At 30.0% G+C, this 20,683-nt stretch overlaps 4 protein-coding genes and 1 long non-coding RNA gene across 6 annotated transcripts; 2 read left to right on the forward strand and 3 right to left on the reverse strand.

The window, feature by feature from the left end:
• The first annotated feature begins 93 nt into the window (after positions 1–93).
• LOC103874726 lies at positions 94–1,246 on the forward strand. The gene is made up of 3 exons (XM_009153163.3): positions 94–468; positions 653–786; positions 946–1,246. Exons 1-3 carry the CDS (start codon positions 222–224, stop codon positions 1,045–1,047), a joined length of 483 nt encoding a protein of 160 aa, XP_009151411.1. The 5' UTR covers positions 94–221; the 3' UTR covers positions 1,048–1,246.
• On the reverse strand, positions 1,055–4,338 carry LOC117125851. Its single transcript, XR_004448308.1, has 2 exons — positions 3,005–4,338; positions 1,055–2,884 (listed from the first exon to the last, which is right to left on the reverse strand). It is a non-coding gene; the product is annotated as an uncharacterized LOC117125851 (long non-coding RNA).
• Positions 4,339–5,083: 745 nt separating this feature from the next.
• On the forward strand, positions 5,084–6,793 carry LOC103874728. Of its 2 annotated transcripts, XM_009153167.3 has the most exons (4): positions 5,084–5,404; positions 5,500–5,569; positions 5,697–6,465; positions 6,636–6,793. In XM_009153167.3, the coding sequence occupies exons 1-4, from the start codon at positions 5,330–5,332 to the stop codon at positions 6,745–6,747; spliced, it is 1,026 nt and encodes a 341-aa protein (XP_009151415.1). In that variant the 5' UTR covers positions 5,084–5,329; the 3' UTR covers positions 6,748–6,793. The 2 variants fall into 2 exon arrangements, with proteins under 2 accessions (XP_009151415.1, XP_009151414.1); XM_009153166.3 differs by having other exon boundaries at positions 5,697–6,696.
• Positions 6,794–6,960: 167 nt separating this feature from the next.
• Positions 6,961–8,834, reverse strand: LOC103874727 (two-component response regulator ARR6). The gene is made up of 5 exons (XM_009153164.3): positions 8,455–8,834; positions 8,291–8,367; positions 8,081–8,158; positions 7,903–7,973; positions 6,961–7,352 (listed from the first exon to the last, which is right to left on the reverse strand). Exons 1-5 carry the CDS (start codon positions 8,603–8,605, stop codon positions 7,157–7,159), a joined length of 573 nt encoding a protein of 190 aa, XP_009151412.1. The 5' UTR covers positions 8,606–8,834; the 3' UTR covers positions 6,961–7,156.
• LOC103874864 (putative F-box protein At5g50220) lies at positions 8,817–11,498 on the reverse strand. Its single transcript, XM_033272515.1, has 2 exons — positions 11,051–11,498; positions 8,817–10,990 (listed from the first exon to the last, which is right to left on the reverse strand). Exon 2 carries the CDS (start codon positions 10,802–10,804, stop codon positions 9,326–9,328), a length of 1,479 nt encoding a protein of 492 aa, XP_033128406.1. The 5' UTR covers positions 10,805–10,990; positions 11,051–11,498; the 3' UTR covers positions 8,817–9,325.
• Positions 11,499–20,683: the final 9,185 nt, after the last annotated feature.

The raw sequence follows: 20,683 nt of genomic DNA on the forward strand, positions 1-20,683 counted from the left end.
GTAGTTTTTCATTTTAGACTTATGGTAAACCTCTGATCGAATATAAATACTAAAATTAGGTACAAGAGAATAAATTATGAAAGGTATATATAAAGAAATGTTAAATTTGATCTAAAATAAAATGGTCCTGGTATATATAAAGTCAGATTCTACCCAAATATAGACCTCCCACCTACGCTTGCTCTCTCACTCCTCTATCTCCTACTTTTCTCCGCCGTGAAATGGGGAACTGTCAGGCAGTGGAGACGGCAACGGCGGTGTTGGAACGACCGGACGGCAAGTCGGAGAGATTTTACTGTACAGTGAGCGCGAGCGAGGTGATCAAGTCTCATCCCGGCCACCACGTCGCTCTCCTCATCTCGTCCTCCGTACCTAACGGTGGCTCTCTCCGCGTCACCCGAATCAAACTGCTCCGTCCTTCGGATAATCTCTTGCTCGGCCATGTGTATAGACTCATCTCTTCCGAAGGTATTATCACTCACTCAATCTCATGCAAAATAGCACATAACGTGGATGGGTTTTGAATTCAAGAAGACAAACTCTAACTAGGTTTTAGGGGTTTCTCCAATTTGTTTCTTGAGCTTCACGCTTGCCTAATAGATGAAGTTTTATTTATGTAAATCATTTTGATTGCCTTTTTATTTAATTATAGAGGTAATGAAAGGATTAAGAGCCAAGAAATCTGAAAAGATGAAGAAGATCCATGGAGAATTTTCTGTTGCAGAAGAGGAGGAGATTAACCCACTAACCCTAAGATCTGAATCTGCATTTGACAAAGACTCTCAGGTACATATACATACAACCATAATTGATCTGTATCACTTTTACTTCTCTAATTCTAACAAACAGTAATTGTATATGCTAAATAGAACAAGAATGCGAATTTTAAGAACTTTGAAATTGATTCGTGAAAGCATATTAATTAGATTAATGTTTAATTAACAGAGAAGGATGAATGAAAAACAGAGAGTGATAAAGACAGGAGCTACCAACAAAGTTAGAGCTTGGCAGCCTTCTCTTCAAAGCATATCAGAATCTACAAGCTAAAACGTTAATTCATATTTTACTCTTTTTTCATTTGAGTTTTTGATCATTTGATTTATCTTTCTATTGTTGTTTTTCCCAATCAAATTGTAATTAAAGGAAGAAAAGAAAACCCTTTTGATTGTGGCAGATGAAGCTCTTGTGCATTTCTTTTAAATTACTAATAAACTAGTATATATTAATCAAAGGAGATCTAATATTTTTTTTTTCATTTCTATAATTTAGATGGTCATGATAAATTTTTTCGCAGTTCTAAAAAGTTAAATGTGGCATCTACTCATACCTTGGTTTTATTACTTTATACTTTTATCATCTCACTCAGACCTAAATACAGGTGTCAATTCGAACTGGTCCGGTCCAGCCCAAATCCATGAACTCCATAAAAATATTTGAATCCGATCCGATCTGGAAATATTTGGACCTAGAATCAAAGTTCGGCTCGGTCCCTATTGGGCTTTTCAGGTTTTTTTTGGGTATTTCGAAAAAGAAATTGTCATTGTCGTTTTTATTGTTTTAATATATGTGAATTTTCACCAAAAAATAAAGTTTCATTTTTTGTTTTAAAATATAAACCGAGTCTAAATTTTTCTTCTTTATCAAAAATGTTATACGAATAAAAATATTTTACTTTTTGGTATGCTTTAAAACATATTATAAACAAATCAAATTTAATAAGATTTAAATAATCAAATATAAATTAAAACTAAATATACAAAAGAACAAAATTTATGATAAACATGGTCAAACGTTTCATACTTTGTATTTTGAAATAAAAAAATATGTTGTAGATAAAAGAAGAAAGTGTAATTTTTCTCATAATTGTAATACCATAATAAATTAACGTTAAAAAGTACATTTGCAAAATTAAAAATGTGACATTTATAATGATCAAACAATAAAGTGTATTAACAGCTTTTATATTTACTTTATTAGAGTTTGGATAAAAATATTTAAATTATATGCCAATACTAATAATAGTTTTGATTGCAAAAATAATAATATTTAAACTAAAGTATAAAATTTTGGGTTTTCGGGCCGGGCCTAGCCCAAATTGACTTCGATCCGAAAAATCTAAAGCCCAAATAGACTTAGCTCGACAGACTCAATTTTTTTGGACTTATAAAACTAAGTTCAAGTCCGGTAATTTTTAGGATTGGACATATTCGGACTGAGGACTTCAGTCGTAATTGACACTAGATCTTAACCCGCCCGACTGGGCGGGTCTATATTTTTATGATATATATATAAACATTTGCAGATCTTAATCTTGAAATGTTGAGAACAAACAATATTTTATTTAGATTTTAACAAATTTACAGCTTTATGAAAAATACATATTCTATTTTATGTATATTCATTTGTTTATGGAAAATTACACGAAGCCAAATATATCAATTCAATATGGTTAAAAAATCATGTGTATTATATATTTCGTAACTGGATGTGTAAGATCTGTCAAATTGTTATACAGTATTTAAAATCTATATTATTATAATCTATATTAATACAATTATAGGGGAACCTTATTTATAATTAATGAAAAAAATGTTGAAAAGGCAATATATATTACATCAGAAACTGTTTGTTCTTAATATATGATAAATACTTTTAAAATATGTAAGAATAAGGTTTTGAAAATAATTTTTTTCACATAAATAAATAATAATAATAGAAAAACAAAGATAAAATAATAAATGTAATTTGGAGAGGTAGTTATTCGATATTAACCTCCAGCACTCGTAACTGTAAAGTTCTCAATAAACCGCTATTCACCAATAGGAAGGTTGCGCTGTAGACGATACATCTGATTTCTTTTGGCAGAAGCATGAAGTTTCTCACCCTAAACACAATATAAAAGCTGATATTAATATTTTTTGCTAATATAAACAACAAAATCGATAGAGTATTACATATAAGAGACAATATATATATATATATATATATATAAAATCAAACTTACTTGTTCATCCACGAGAACGCATTCGAGAGATTTACCAGAGTTGTTGTTTATCTTACATGAGTGAAGACACTTCACATGTACTCGCCAAGTGTCTTTGAAGGGTTTGACTTGGTTAAGAAAAACCAAACTCTGCTTGTTCGACAAAACCAAACTACTTTACTTGTTAGACATTTTAGTTTTTTTTTTCTTTGCTACGGTGAGTATGAAGAATATGAGGGGAAGGTTTATATATATAGTGGGTTATACGTAATCTAAAGATTTTTTTTAAAAATGTAATAGCACGATTTTTGTGGAGTCAATCAAGGAAGATATATATTAGTTGCCTAAGTAACTAAATTTGTTAGCACAAAAAGAGAATATTCGGTTGTTATACTTAAAATGGTTTTGATAATTTATTATTTGAAAATTGGATAAAGAAGGTGTGAAATGAGGGAATCAAGTAATTAGGATTCTCGTTTAGATATGTTAGTTAGTTTTTTTTTTTTTTTTGACAGCAGATATGTTAGTTTGTAAGATCGATATATGTGGAGTTAATGTGTTGGAATTATGTTTTTGTTATGTTTAGATTTTGTGTATATTTTTTTTTGAAATATATGCCTTATTTTTAACTTGGAACTTACGTTCTATTAAAATCTAGCCGTTTTTATTAATCCTATTTTAAGTTAAAATCTAAAGTATTAAATATATGCTTTATTTTGTTTTGTTCACGTTTTTAAAAAGCATGTCGAATTTTTAAATTAAAATCTAAAGTATTAACTATATCTATGCATCCAAACAAAACAGTTTTTATTAATCCCACTATTCATATACCCAAACAACTCTCAAATGTACTTCAGTTTTAATAATATAGATGTGTAGACATAAATACTAAGACCATGATTAAGCTCAGTATCTTAATTGGGGTTATTTGCTTCGGTTAAGAGACAGTTTTTATCTTTTTTTAGATTTTAACTAAGAAAAACTAAGAACCGTCTCTTAAGTAAGAGATATAAGAACCGTCTCTTAGTCGAAAAGTGTAAACAAAAAAACAAAAAAAATATCAAATCATGAATTAAGAACCCCGGCTAAAAGACCGGGGTTAATCATACCCTAACGTCTCTCTTGATGCAACTAGATGACAGTAAATTTCCATAAAACACTAAAATGATGATTTTGGCTTAATTGTCTTACAATAGATTAAAAAAATTAAACCATTTACCAAGTTTATAACATTTTTTACATATTATATATCATATACGTGTCATGTCACGTTTGCTATGGATTGTTATCAATTGGTGAAGATGGTTTCGGAACCTGAAGAATAGCTAGCATTTGAAGGCTACCTGGAAAATATTAAGCTTCTTAGAAGAAGTTTCCTCAACTCAGAAATCATTCATGTTTTTCGAACGGCGAACCTCAAGGCGGATAGCTTAGCAACACAGTGATAGAAAACAACCGTTTTTCGTCGTACATATACAGAGTTACCACTTTGTTTTACAGAGTCAACACGAGTCTGTGAATGTTTGCTGTCAAAAAAGAAAAAAAATATATATATATATATATATCATATACGTGCTGACAAACCAGGATATATTGACTAAAAACATTTAATTAATTTACTAAAATTAAATATCCAACGTATAAGAATTATTCAACTCAACAATGTCACGAATTTTAATTGTTTGGAGTTTGACTAGTTATATTACATGAATCATCAATGATATTGCCAAAAATCGAAAATTCGAGAATGATTATAAATAGAGCGATAAAAACTAACACATTGTATATTTGCTTTGGTGAAAAAACTGCTGACTGAACATAAAATCTTTGTATGAAAAAATAAATAATCATAGGAGAGAGAGTAAATTGTGTATAGGCCAACACCGAAGAGGAAAACATCATCCACAAGTTTGCAGTTGTGTATAGACACCGCGCACAAAAACATCATCAAAGATCTTTTGAGAAAGGTAATAAGATATTTACTTTCCCATGGCTCTTCTTACACCACATAGTTTATCTCACTCACACGTGCGGATTCACCGACTTACAAAGGAGATCACACCTACTAATGTCAAAACTAAGGGTAATATAGTCATTATCGTGTCGAGGAAATGTCTGAACGGAGAAGAGGAGTTTCCGTTATCCTTTTTATATAATCTCTGTTTTTTATTTTTCTCTTGTCATTTCTTTCGTTGATTTAATTAATTAATTAACAGATAAAAATCTGAACTTTCTTCTCCTCTCTCGAGCCTCAAGCGACCAATCTAATTAGGGTTTTTGTGAATCTTCATCCCAATTTCAAAATTTCAATTACTTCACTCTGTTTTCTCTATCAGCTCCGAAAGCATGATTTCAGATTCGATCACCAACGCTTCTGCTACATCAGCTCCAAGCGCGAGGGATTTCGCAAAGAAGAAGAGGGTAAAGCTCTTTCTGTTCAAATCTCCTTAAACCTCATCTCTTTTATATGAAATTGATTGGCTTTTTTTGGTTTTGTGATTGCATTGCGTTGGCAGAACAATAAGTCTGCGGCTAAGCTGAAGCAGAACAAGCTCGGTCTCCGCCGCGAGCAATGGCTTTCTCAAGGTATCATTGTAAAGCCTTCATCTTTTCACTTGTGTCTCTCTCCTAAAGACTAAAGTTGTTGCCTTTTGCCGTTTGGTTAATATATTTGATTATGGGTTTTGGTTTTGGTTTTGGTTTTCACTATTAGTTGCGGTGACCAATAAGGTCTGTAAGGAGGAGAAGAGTGCCAAGCCTGATCAGAGAGATAAGCCAGTGGAGCGTAGAGAAGAGGATAGTAACGGTGGGAATGTTGATGTTCGTCATGAGAGCTTTATGGAGTCACCTTCAAACAGCTCCATGGGAGGCACTGATATAAGCACTAACTTCAGTGGGAGTAGTAGTACCAGCAGTGACTTTTGCTCTGGTAACATAACTGAAGAGGATAATGGTGAAGAGTGTGTGGATGATTGGGAAGCTCTTGCTGATGCATTAGCTGCCGAGGAAGAGAATCTCCTCCATGAGTCTGTTAAGGAGAAAGAGAGTGTTGGACAATCAGCTTCTAATGCGGATGATTCGATCAACAGAGATGCAGAGCAGGATTGTTTGAGAATGCCATCAAGGAAGCAAAAGAGCAATCGAGCTTGGAGGCCTGACGATAACCTTCGCCCTCAGGGGCTACCTAATCTGGGGAAGCAGCTTAGTTTCCCGGAGCTGGACAAGCGTTATAGCACTGTCTCGATTCCGTCTTCATGTCCCATCTGCTATGAAGACTTGGACTTGACTGATTCGAGTTTCCTTCCATGTCCTTGCGGGTTCAGGCTCTGTCTCTTCTGCCACAAGACTATTTGCGATGGAGATGGGCGTTGTCCAGGGTGCAGGAAACCGTATGAAGTACAGAATGCCATCAAGGCTGAGACTAGTGTTCAAGGTGGTGGTTTCACTATTCGGTTGGCTCGTTCTTCTAGCATGTTTTGCAGGTTTTGAAAAAAAAATGAGAGGTGTGGTTTTGGTAAAGCCGTGTTGTTTCTCTGTGTTTCATCCCCGCATTCTTGCTTTAGGTAATGTGGGTATAGTGTTGTCATTTGGCACTCGAGAACTTTGATCTTTGTTTTCTTTGTCATGGAACACTGTGGTGATGGTGATGTAGTGTGGTGTGTGAATACATAAAAAGGTGGTACAGAAAATTCAAATATAGAGTTTCAATAGTGCTTGTTTGGTCTGCAACGATTCATGTGATGATAATACCATTAAAGGTCTAAGAGTTATTATGTTGTTATAGAGTTATAATACCCAAGTTACTCATTACCAGGGCTTTGCTTTATACAATCATCTGAGATCAGTTCTCATTATTTGTTCCTTGAGCGTAATTCATCGTCTTTAACATTATTATTTGGAAATTTCTGATTATTTTATGATTAGCCAACTTTCATATAACCAGCTTACAATCTCTTGTAAGAAAAAAACATGACATCTCTAATGAATAATAATATAATAGTTTTGTGGTTTATCTCTACCATTTACATTGCTAACATAGTCTATGAATAAGCCCTGTTTCTCTGTCAACACTGAGTTTTTTACTCAGCAAAAAAAAAGACACCAGGGGGTGGAAAATTGTATAGGTGATTAAGCTTTTTAAAGATCATGTCATGGTAGTCTGCTTGGGAAAGCTCAGATCTTTGTGCGTTTGAGCTGCAAGGGAACAGATGAGTCCAAGGAGTAGACATTCTCTGTTTCTAGCTCTCTCTTGTTAATACTCTTTGTGAAAGATAAATCTTCAACTTTAATCAGAGAATCTCTTATTCTTCTTACATCCGAGAGTTTTACCGGCTTCAGTAAGAAATCTTCAGCCCCTTCTTCAAGACATCTGCATATATAAACAAAAATAGAATTTAGTACAATTTCAATAAAGTTTATTAATTTTCTGGATCAATAAATTTCTGTGCAGGTCTGTTTTGTTGTGTATGTAGCAAACACTATAACATGGCCAAATCATATATTGAGTTGGCCATTTTATAATTTCTATAGAGAAAAAATATTATTCTTTTTATTTAATTTGGTCCAGAGAAAAGCATGTGATTTCACAATACCTACCAAAGATTAGGCAAACAATTTCCAACTATTTTTATTGTATAATATCACAATCACCAGAAACAGAATCAAATCTCGAAAGTAAAAGATTTAGAAACATAAAAATCATCTTGGGACCCATGACAAATCACCAAATCTCACATTTGAATAATTATGCAATCACCACCACTGATGGCTGGTTTAAAAACTAATCAAATAACATGATGATCTATCTAATATATTGGGGTTAAAATTAAATGTACCATAAACATCATTCAAGACATCTCAACTTTACTATAACTTTTTGACTAGATGATCTACATGCAAGGAACAGCATGAAAATATACCTATCAATACGAGGCAAAATGTTCTCAGATGACATAACCACCACAGGCACATCTCTGAAAGCTGACGATTCCTGTGAAAAAAATACAGATTAGATTAGCATAAATATTTAGATTTAACTAACTGAATTCAACAAAATCATCAGATTGTATAGTAATTCCTTAAAGAGGGTTTGCTTACTTTGATCTTCTTCAAGAGTTCATATCCAGTCATTCCGGGCATAGAGTAATCCGTCATGATCAAATTAACTTTCAAATCCTGAAAAATCGACCAAAAAACATAACAAATCACCGTTAACAATTTGCTGTGAGAGCTTAATTTCATATCAAAACGTTCTCAAGAAATAGAACAAAAAAGTATATCGGGTGGATTTGGAAACTGATTCTTTACCTTACAACCGATGGGTTTCTCGTTTACGTCTAGTCCAAGGTATTGCAGAGCTCTTGTCGCACTATCAACAACAGTAACTGAACCAAAACACAAACAACATGTCCATAAGAATTCAAGATTGAAAATAATAACGAGATATTGTTTTTCAAAAAATGATTAATTACCTTTACAGGAAGAGACTTTGAGCAAGCGTTCTATGAATTTCCGATCAACGTGACTGTCGTCGACGGCGAGAACATGAAGAAGATCAGGTGATGTAAACTTGGAAGGATCGTTAGCCATCTCCATTTTCATCGGTAGCATAACCTCAGCCATGTGATATATTGGATCTTTAAGAGAATAGAGAGAAGAGCAAAATTAAATGTTATACTCAAAGTTGGATGATATGGAAGAATATGATGTTTGAAACAATGGACGTTGATGAGATGTATATATATTCAAAAGTTGACAGAAAATAAAGAGGGGAACATATAAAATCGAGAGATTTTGCATATCTTTTAGATTTTGTCAACTTGCTTTCAAAATCTTTTTTTTGTTTTTTTTATATAAATATAAAAAATACATCGGTGGAAAATCGACAATTAATATAATCAAACCGATCGGTCTGGCATCGGTGCAAGATATAACCGACCCACGTGATATCATTGGATCTATCACTTCTCCGTGCTTTCATATTCAACTCTTTTATTAGTCTTGTTTCCCTTTGGATCATAATAGTATCCTTACAAACTTTGATCAGCAGAATCTTATCTCTTGTGCATCATCACAATCTCACCATTAAGAGTTAAACTGACACCAATGATACGTGTATTTAACAGTTAGAGTGGGCATGACAAGTGTAATATTTAAACTACTCTTGTTTATTCATCTTCCAGAATCAACAACTATCGTTGCTGTATAAGAGTGCTATATCCTAAACTTGAAAAGAACCTTCAAAGTTTTGTGACCCTCTAGTCATGCACACACTTTTTATTGATATTCAAACGGGATGATAACCAAAGAATCCAACCAACAAAGATAATTTTATATTGAGCTTTAGAGAAAGAAAAAAGCTGCTATAAAAAAAAGAGAGAAAAAAACTAGTAGTGGAACGAGTCCACCAAAGATATAAGCCATGTTCGGAATGTTGTCGCTAGAACGAGAGCGGCACATAAAAATACTATTAACTAATAGCTTTTTGGGACACAAAAATATTTTGTTATAAGAGAAAACAGTGGTGGTCGCTGATTTCTTCGTCTTCTTCCTCTTCTTCTTCTTCGTCTTCTTCCTGTTAAATTGGCTCCCGAGCAAAGACGTAGCATTTTCCATGTGATCCGGCTCACTAAAGATACAAACTTCTAGTTCCCCCTTCAAGTTGGTTTCAAACTCAACTCTTCTAGTCTTGTTTTCCTTGGGGTTGTAAAAGTATGCGTATAACAACGTTTGAGCAGAATCCAATGTCTTGGGCATTATCACAATTTCACCATCAAGAGTGACACCAGCTACAAGAGTCTTTAACATATCAGGAAGAGACATGTCAATAGTAACCTTAGACCATTCATGTTTCTCGCTGCCATGATCTTTCATAACCCACACCTCTGCTCTATCTTTGCTGTAAAACGTGCATCCTAGTTTCCCTTGGTAGTTTACTAAACTCAACTCCTCCAACTGATTCATCTCCACATCTATGGGCATCTGGATATGATCAAATCTCTCAAACCTAACGTCGAACCTCCCTAATACTAACACACTACTTGTTAATGTGCCTCCTAGGTAATAGATAATTCCATTGATGCACACACCATTACCTCTCGGCGGAGCGATATCTTCTTGAATTTCAATCTTTCTCCATTCTTGTTTATTTGGACCTCTAAATGTTATAACCATACAAGAATAATCGCATATTGTTGCCCCTTTAATAAAACGCAAGACTTTGTATTGATCCTTAACTGGATCATATCCAAAGAATCCATGATAGTACTTGCTCTCGGCTACGTTCGCAACTGGATCATACCTAGAGAATCCATCAAATGATTTGTTTTCTTTATGGTATCCCACTGTGCGCGGCAACAAAACGTTTTGACTCGTGGTAGGGTTGTATATCGCAAACTGCTTAGAGTCTGAGTAATAAAAGATTAATCCTCGGACATATGCATAGTCGAAGGTGCTTCTGCGTTGATATAGTGTACGACAAGGAGGAGACATGGCAAGACCACCTCTGTCTGCGGCTACGAATGTTGTGTTAGCATTGAGAGGATAAGTATACGAGGAGATATATGAAGATTGGATCGACCGGTGGTAGCAAACGACGAGCTGGCGTGGCTGAGTCAAAGCCCTAGTTTTGATCGCCTCGGTAATGATACTAGATGACCATAGCTTCGATACACATCGTAACCTCGCAAGTGTTTTCACCGGTAGTCTCGAGAGTATCTCGACCGCTAGATCATAAGGGACATTGATTGACTGTGGTAACTTTTCTCCACCTTGATGACCTTTTCGTAAAGACTTCTGGTTTTCCTTTCCTCTCTTCTTCATGCTTGTCTATGCTCTCTTTTCATCTTTTGTGAATCACGAAGGAAAAAGTTAACACGAAAAAAAGACCTACTAGGGTTTCTGACTTGCTTCTTTTTCTCTCTTAATGCTTAAAGGAAGAGCAAAATAATTCTAAAGCAGCCCACTTTTCTGTCCCATTTAAAGCCCAAGACAACCTACATTGAATAAATATAGAGTATGGAGTGCAAATAGGGGAAAAGTGGTGTGTAGGGAGTACAAATTCTCTAAAATTATTGAACCAGCGATTACTTTAGCCTAATCAATCCCCAAACTCAAGTAGGTTATGTATTCTATCAAATATGCATGGTTGATTTGTTGGGATGCAACAAGTGTAGTTGATTTTAAATTTTATTTATACGTAAATATTTTTTTGTTATTAAATTCAAACCAACTATACAAATCTAATTACTTAGTGAGGAATCTTTATTATAACATTATTGAGAAATTAAAATACACAAAAAACTTATAATCCCCTATATATTATTTGAGAAGCATTATAACTTTTTTTTGTAGCCACGTGTCATCACTAGAATGATTTTTAGAATCATTAGAGAAATATGGTGGTCCATCTAATTATATAATAAGCTTTTTATTAAACTAACCATAAATTCATTGCTAATTTTCTTTATAATTTCCTTAAATAAAAATTACGGAATTGCCTAATGCGGCTAAAGTATATATATGACAATTAATGATTTTGAATAATAAATATTTGATAAAAATTTGTGTATTTTCTATCATATTTGTTTAATTTTAAACTATTAAAATAAATTAAACAACCACAATAACCATATAATAAAAATTTATATTTTTTTTGTATATGTTATATTTTGAATTTTAAAAAATGATTATAAATTACTAAAACCGTTAAAAATCTCACATTCAAATTTTTGTGATCCATGGTTTAATTATATATGTAATAGTTAATGAATTATTATTCAATATATATTTATTATTTCAGAATATGTAATAACATATAACATATAAAATTATTTTTATATATATAATGTTTATTCCGCGCAAGGCGCGGATCTTAACCTAGTATTACCTATTACTAAATCACATAATGTATTTTCAAAATCATTGTTTTCCCTTGACTTGCGGATCAATCTATTTTAGTTTTCAAAATTTAATGTACATAATTTATTAAAAAAATATACACCTCCTTTTTACATCGATCAATTAGTTCCACAAATCTCTATATCAAATATTGCCTACATTCTTTTTACACAATATATATATTGACTACATTTGTGCTAACCAATTTATTCTATACACAGAATATATAGTGAAATTAAATTCACACTATCTTATGGAAGTCAGTATCTTACACATAAATCTAATTATATAAATGTTAAATTTTTTATATGATTACCTAATATCGGTGATACAATATACGGGAAAATGCAAACAAATAAAATCTCTCCATGTAATCTAAAATATAACAATTATGTAATACAACTAAATTTTTTAAAAATATATAATATTTAGTATATTATTAAAAATAGAAGTCTTCCTAATTTAAATAATAAATTTAAGCATCTAATTTCTTTCCCTAATTTGGATTATAAATTTCTTTAATCGAATCTTAACCAAAATAGATTTTCTATCAGACTTCGTAGTAATATATTAAATATTTTTCAATATTTATTAGTAATAAATAATAAAGTAAAAAATCACGTATCATGATCAATTTATATAATATATAAATAAAATATAAAATAATATATTAATAAATTATTAGAATAATGTTTTCATATATATAAGTCTAGTTATTTATAACTATTAGGTTTTTTATATGATACATGTGATATAATAGACGGTTAAAATCATAAAATATAATTACTCATAGTAATAAATAAAATTGTTATTTTAAAATGTTACTAGAGCTTGATGCACGCACCCACGCGGATGTTAGTTTTTTTTATAAATAAATATTTATTTGTATAAGTGATAATATATATTTTAAAATTTGCCCGTTTAATTTTTTTTTTTAATATGACATTTCTAAACACAATAATTTTATAGTTTATATTGAGTAGTTTTAATTTATCATGTAAAATCTTAATTATATCATCCATTTATTTAGAATATGACCTGTAAAGTCACACAAATGTATTTTTATTTTTTATAGATCAACATTTTATGATAATATATAATAAAATTGTTGTATAAACTGTTTTTATGAATCAAAATTTTATGATTATATATAATAAAATTGATGTATACTTACTATTTATCATGTATATTTGGAAGGAAAATTGCCACAAATAGCACATTCATAGTACCACTTTTCATGTTTACACTAACCATTTTTATTTTTACTTTTAATGAAGGATAAAAGACACTTATACCCTTAGGGTCCACTAATATAGACTTAGGGTTTAGAGTTGCAGGGTGGGGTATGTTTTTGGAATGTAAAATTTAGGATTCTAATAAATATATAAATAAATACTTAAAAATATAATTAAAAAAAAAATAATTTCAAGCATAATTTTCGATTTTCAAAAAGAAATTTGAAAAAAATAAAAAAAAATTTCGAAAAAAAATTTCAGAAAAAAAAGTTTATAAAAAAGTTCGATTACGAAAAATTATAATTCGAAAACATAAAAAAAGTCTTTTTTATTATTTATTATTTTATTTTTATTTTTATTTTTTTATTTTAAATAACAATTTATTATATAGATGGATAACAAGAATATAAAAGTCTTTTGCTTCTTAATGAAGAAGGTACTTTTGAAAATGACTCTTTAATGATGGTAAAGATGAAAAGTGGTAACTTGAAAATGGTAAACAAAAAATTTCTCCTATTTGGAATTAGTAAAATAATTACCATATAATGTATGTAGTTACGAAATGTATATATGGAATTAATTATTTTCAAACACACATATGTGTAATAAAATAGGAAAAGACAAAGAATACTAAAAGCTAGGTTTATTAATTATTGTTGCCGTAATTTTTAGTTAGAATTTGATTTTGGAAATCTTATATATTAAAACAGAAGTCATAACCTTGATTCATGTGTGATTTTTTAAAAAATAGACTTAATGAACATATTCCTTGAAAGTCATGTTACATCTAATCTCTAATTTTATCATTTAAATTTTGGACCTACCAAAATTTTTTATTGGACTATCAATAATTGAATTTAAACAATAGATGATCCATTGGATTTATAGATAGTATAAATTAAATAGATATAATTTAATGTTGTAATACTATACCTCCATATGTTAAATATTTAAATATTTGTCGATGTTAACTTTTAAAATTATACAGAATTTTTTTAAATAACAAAAATCATATTATCTAACAATGATTAATCTTTACTACCTTAAACCAATGAAAACAAATTTTAAACTATATAGTTTATTTTAAAAATTAAACAAAAACTAAATATTTAATTATTTACTCGATAATATAAATCTATAAAGCGAAAAGTTTAACTTCTTAAAAACTTTCTAAATTTGTGAAATATTACAATATTTTTGAATATGACAATAAAACAATATTTTATTAATCTTTCTATATACAGTTACGATTTTAATAATGAAATAATAGTCCAAATATATATATGTATAGATCTTGTTCGGAAACTCGCTAGGCGCTACGCGTGCGCTCGGGTTGGGCCTAGCGATTAATGAAAAAATTAGAGATTAATCGAAAATTAATCGGAGATTAGTTTTAGGGCATTTATTAAATTTGTAATATATAAAATAGTATAAGTATGAAAGTAGTGTTAGTGCTGTATGGTCTTGTGGCTTGCGTCTGTAATTCTAACTCAAGTTGCTCGGGTTCGACAGTGGAAAACAGCAGTTTTGTTGATTTTTTTACCTTTTCATTAATAACTGAGAAATTACAAAGTTATCCCTATCTTCTTCTTCAACCTAAGTTTACCGAAAACCCAGATTTATGGTCTCCAACTTTTTTTTTTCACGATTCAGACTTGTTTTTATTGATTCATGCACACATATAACAGATTTTAATCCTAATACATGATTTAAACTTTAAAATTTACTTTTCCCACAATATTTGAGTTTCCCAATTTCTATTTTACGCGGCCGCATAACCTTAAACCATGCTTTACACAGCCAAAACTCGGGCTGGCGTAGAATGCATCTGAATTGATCTAACTCGCCATGGTGGCCTTCCGTTTCACGATTATACGGCCAATTATACAGGTCGGCCGCCGCCTTTCTGAACGAGGTATATAGATGAAGATACAAATACATGTGAAAGTTTGAAATAATCTATTCATGAAAAAATATACCGTAAATTTATTATGTTTTAAAAATTGATAGACACATATATATTAATATACTAGGGTCGGTCCGCCCTACGGGCGGGATATACTTTACTTGTGATCATTTTATTATTTTTGTATGATTTTATAGTTAGTGTTTTAAGTTTTCATTTGCGAGAAATATGTATGATACACTACAAAAATTCATATTATATCACATAAATAGTATCAGAAATATAAATGATAAATAAATTATGATGTATTCTAGGGTTCTGATTTGAGAATAATGTCACTTATGTATTATTTTTAAATTGATGGTCATGTTTTTAGGCGTTTAGTAAGATTTTTTTTACAGTTAAATTGATATGTGAATGCATGATTGAGTTTGTTTTGTCTATTATCCATATTTTGTATTAATGAACTTTAGTTATTGGGTTATTAGTGGACTTTAACTTGACTGGGTACATAAAAATTAAACGAAAGGTTAACTGAACTAAAAAAGAAAAAAAAAAGGTTATTTTATTGTTTTTCTCTCAGCCGACTAAACCTAATTTTCTTCTTTCTTTCACTATTTCATCCACCCGTATTCTTTTTTCATCACCTCACCTTCGTCTTCACCTCCTCACCGTATCTTCTTCATCACCTAATCTCCCTTTTCATCTCATCCATCTTTCTTTTAACCACCTCACCTTCTTCTTTACCACCTGACCCCATCTTCTTCTTCACCACCTAATCTCCCTTTTCATCTAATTATGTTTCGTCGTTCACTTTCTTCTTTTCTGTTTTACTTGATAAATTAGGATTTGATTTACAGTTCATCAACATAAAGTGACAGTATTTTATCTGTTTGGTTCAATTATATAGATATTTTTCAGTCTGAAAAAAAAACAGAAAACAGTTTAACTTAATCGATTTTTTCCAGATTTACCTAATTCGCAGGCTTAGATGTAATCTTTAGGAGTTTTTGACGGAAAAAAAAGTTTGTTTGGATTAAAAAAATGCTTGGATTACAGATGTGATCTGTCTCAGTTTTTTTGGTTGGAGAAAAGGTTGGATGGTGGCTCAGAAAATAATTTTCAATAACTCATTTAATAAAAACGGAAGCCCACTCATGAAGCCCAAAAAAAAACAAATTAAAAAGATGAAAAAACCAGAGTTGAACATGTGTCATACTAAGAAGAATTGACTTAGTGACGTGGACGCACAGGAGTGAAGCGAACATTTTTTATATATATATAGATACCAATTTAGAATTGAAAACAAAATATTTATATAAAATAAATGAAAACAAAAACCCGCGCAAGATCTAGTTAAGGTTTTAAAACTAAAGTCAAATAAATAAAAATTGATCACAAGAATTCTATTTTCCTGTATAATAAGCTAAAAAAATATTCGTTGTAGGAAAATTGTCCTTCTGTTTCTCTTTTAATCTTTTTAACTACAGTATAAACAGTTAAATAATTTTTTTAATAGTAATATTCTAACACTAAAATGGATCTAATCCTCTACGTAGAATTTGGCTTTGGCGTTCGGGTTTTGGTTTTTCGATTCTGCAGATTTAGGAATCGTTCGGTTGTTTACAAAATTCAGTTTGGTTACGGTTTGGTTATTTTTATTTTCGGTTAGGTTCGAGTAGTAATTAAAAAAAAACTGAAGGCCAATTCTATTCTGATTCGGTTCTAGATTTTCATGTAATTTTGGATTATATAGTCAAAAATATCAGATAATTCGGTTTTTGGAAAGAATATCTTGTATTTTGAATCTTTTTCGACAAAATTACAAATTTACCAATTAACCAGATATGACATGACATAGTCTCGTTGCAAGCTACAAGTTATACAGTATGGCGGATTAATACATGAAAAGTAACAAGAGTTATACGCATGGCCCTTTGAAGCTAAATGATGTGCAACTATATGCCAGATTGAGTAGTCGGTGCTATGCCCCTAAAGATTGTTCACCAAAGTTAAGACTGTCAATTTCAAATATAACTGATTCAAACTCCATAAACCGGACATTATAAATTGCCATTAACAATGCCTTAGCTTCAGCCTCTAGAACAGAATACGATTCACCTGAAAAGCAGAACCCCCATAACTTCGCAATTCCTTGAGAATCCCTAATAATCCATCAACCTTTAACAATTCGAGTTTGCGTATTATAGGAAAATTAAAGAATACTACGTGAAATCACATATGTTCAATTAAGAAACATCTAATCTATTAACACTGGAGTACATTTAGGAATTAACTCATGTTTTATCTTAATATTTGCTCTTTATGCCACTGACCTTATCTCTACAAATTTGAAAATGAAAACAAACTTTTTTGTTGGTGAAAACAAACCTTCCGTTTGACTAACCTAGACTGATGTTTCATGACCAAATTTTATCAAATAACCATGTTTTGTGTTTAGTGTTTTCAAATGGTTATAAATAACAGTGTTTGGTTTTTGTGTTTTCATTTTCCGAGAGATCTATAGTGATGGTTTACTGAAAAAACAGTTTTATTTCCTTGGTGTTTTCATATTTGATCAACACTATCATATAGACTGTATACAAAGTCATACACTAAAACATTACCAAACCATGGAATTTGTGTATACATTGGGAAGTTAGTACGGTGTGATTTATTGTTTAGTACTAGAATCTAAAGTTTAAAAAATCCTTGACTTCCTCAAATCAAGTTTGAATGCTTATATTTCGTGACTAAACATTTGTTTTCATATCCTTATTTTATAAATTAATTTATACCATTACCATACTCTTGCATTTACATAAGTATATGTTACAACAACCATTGTATTAGGCATGTTAATATTCTGAATTTCAAACTCATATATAAACCAAACCATAACTAGCCTTTTGTTACAGTATAACCACACTTCATAGACACACTAACATTATGGTTAGTGAATTTATCTAACTATTTTGGGAAAAACAATTGTACTCAAGATGCCTAAACAAAATATTTAACAATATTAAACACACCTTGCATTTCTGGATAATCTTCATTAGCTCCACATAATATTCCTAAAATAGATGATATTATCAAAATTTTAGTTTAACGTGTGCCTATTTTTAAGCTACCAACTTAACGAAAAATATCAGTTTTTAGTTCCAATCTGCATTCTTAACTTCTCATATTTTTAATGTTTTAAGTTTTAAGAAATCGTGTATATAGAAAACGGAAATCCAAATATTATTTTTTAATAGGAACACATAAACAAAAAGATATCAATCTTTCAATTAAATTCCATATACTTTGTAAACCATATATGATATACATTAAATTATAGGACATTTCTTTATGATACTATCACATAAACGAAGAGTATCACTTATATGTTACTAACTATAAATATTGGAACAAAAATTATTCTCCATTATTTTGGTCCATTTATTCTATTAAAACTAAAGTACAAAACAATGCTTACATATATTTAAGTTTTTATTACAATTTTTACATTTTTTCACTCATCTAATTAACTACTTCATTAATTTTCTTACCATAATAATTTAGCAGCTTTGATATTTTTGCTTTCAACATTTATTATCTTTTCTTCAATTAAAACAAACATAAAATATACCTATATTGATTTTCCAACTAATTTATGTTAAAAATAACTAATTGATAAACATTACAAAACAATTAATGCGGACATGTGTCATGTAAAACATGAATTAACTAATAAATATGTGTGATTGTCATTAGTTAATAAACAATTAATTAATAAATATGAAAAACATAATATAACGTCAAAGTTAAAATAAATAATTAATTTACATAAACGTAAAATAACCAATAAAAGCCACCTAATCGATTTAGATAGACATTTGAAAAATTTATAACATAATATTGTTCTAAAACTATGTATTTATATTTCCCATTATTTTTAGTAATAACAAAAAAAGTAAAGACAACATAAAAATAATCAATTTATATTATATATAAATAAAATATAATTTTTTTGGGGAATTGCCAAAAATAGCACTTTTGAGATACCACTTTTCATTTCTACCTTAATCAATTTTACCATTAAAATTTTAATTGGCAAAGTAACTTTATACCCCTAACTAATTAAACCTAAGACTAACTCTTCTTTCCTACATTTCACGATAATTGAGGAGAAGATAAGGTAAGGGTACTATTGTCTTTTGTTCATTAATGAAAGTGGTATTTATGAAAATATTCCTAAATTGGTGGTAAAGTTGAATAGTGGTATCAAACAAAGTGTAAAAGTAAAATTTCCTTTTTTTTTGTCATCTATAAATAAAATATAAATTAATATGAAAGTATATTATTTTACACATATTTTACTATAAATAGCAACACAATGCAAATCCAATGTAATTAATGTTGAAGATTATAAGATAAATAGCATCAAAATTTTAATAATGTATATAACAATTTTATCATACATTAAAATTTTGATCTATTAACGAATAAAAATACATTTGTAAGGATGTATATATCGTACTTTAGAAATGTGACTCATACATTTGATGCTTCAAAAAAAATATTATTCAATATGAACTATAAAATTATTGTGTTTAGAAATATCATATTAAATAATTATTTAATACATGTAAATTTTTAAAATATATATTATCATTTATACAAAATAAATATCTAGTTATAAAAAACTTAAAATATACACCACAAGCCCTTGTGGGTCAAGCTCTAGTCTAATTTATTAAAACAGAATTAGAAAATAAAAATACCCCTTAAATTTGCAAGTTATTTACAAAAGAATGCCACTGAAATAATAAATAAGCTTAACTTTAAATAATTCTTGTCTTTTCCATTTTTAAATCATTTCCTAATGTAATTCTAACTAATAAAGATTTCCGCAACAAAAATATACGTAATATCCTCACTTTGAATTTCTCCCAACATTTCGGCAAGTATACATAATTATACACAATTATTTCAGCGAAGTGATGAATGTAATTAACAAAACTGTTGTCCGATATATTAATACTCACCCTTTTCTGAAGACAAGACATATGCTTATAGAAAAAAGCATGCCAACGATACAAATTTATGAATATTCAAGTTTAAAACGATTTTTAATTATAATATGCAACATGTCCTAAGTATCGTATAAATCCACAAATTTAGCTTGTATGATTTTTAATTATAATATGCAACATTTCCTAATTATAGTGTTTATAAACATTTTAAAATATGATGAATCTTTAAAATATTAACTAATAAACATTTAAATAATATATTTTTGTATAAAAGTGAGAATAAGTATCCGCACGTCAGTATATATTCAACAATAAGACATATCTTTTAAACAGAGAATTACATTTTGTTTAATAAGTTATGAGAATAACTTCCCATAATTACTGATAACCAAATTGATTTGGTATGCTGACTAATCATAGTTGCAATCTTCTAAAAGTTAACATTATATATATATATATAAATAAATATATATTGGTAGAAAATCAAACATATAATCAGACCGATCTGTCGGTCATTGGTGCTAGATATGACCGACCAACGTGATATCACTGGATCTCTAGGTTCCCATGCTTTTGTATTCAACTCTAGCCCCCGCCCCCCCCCCCCCCGGATCGTAATAGTAACAATATCTTTCAGATC

The sequence above is a fragment of the Brassica rapa genome, chromosome A06, assembly GCF_000309985.2.
Source record: "Brassica rapa cultivar Chiifu-401-42 chromosome A06, CAAS_Brap_v3.01, whole genome shotgun sequence".
NCBI lineage: Eukaryota > Viridiplantae > Streptophyta > Magnoliopsida > Brassicales > Brassicaceae > Brassica > Brassica rapa.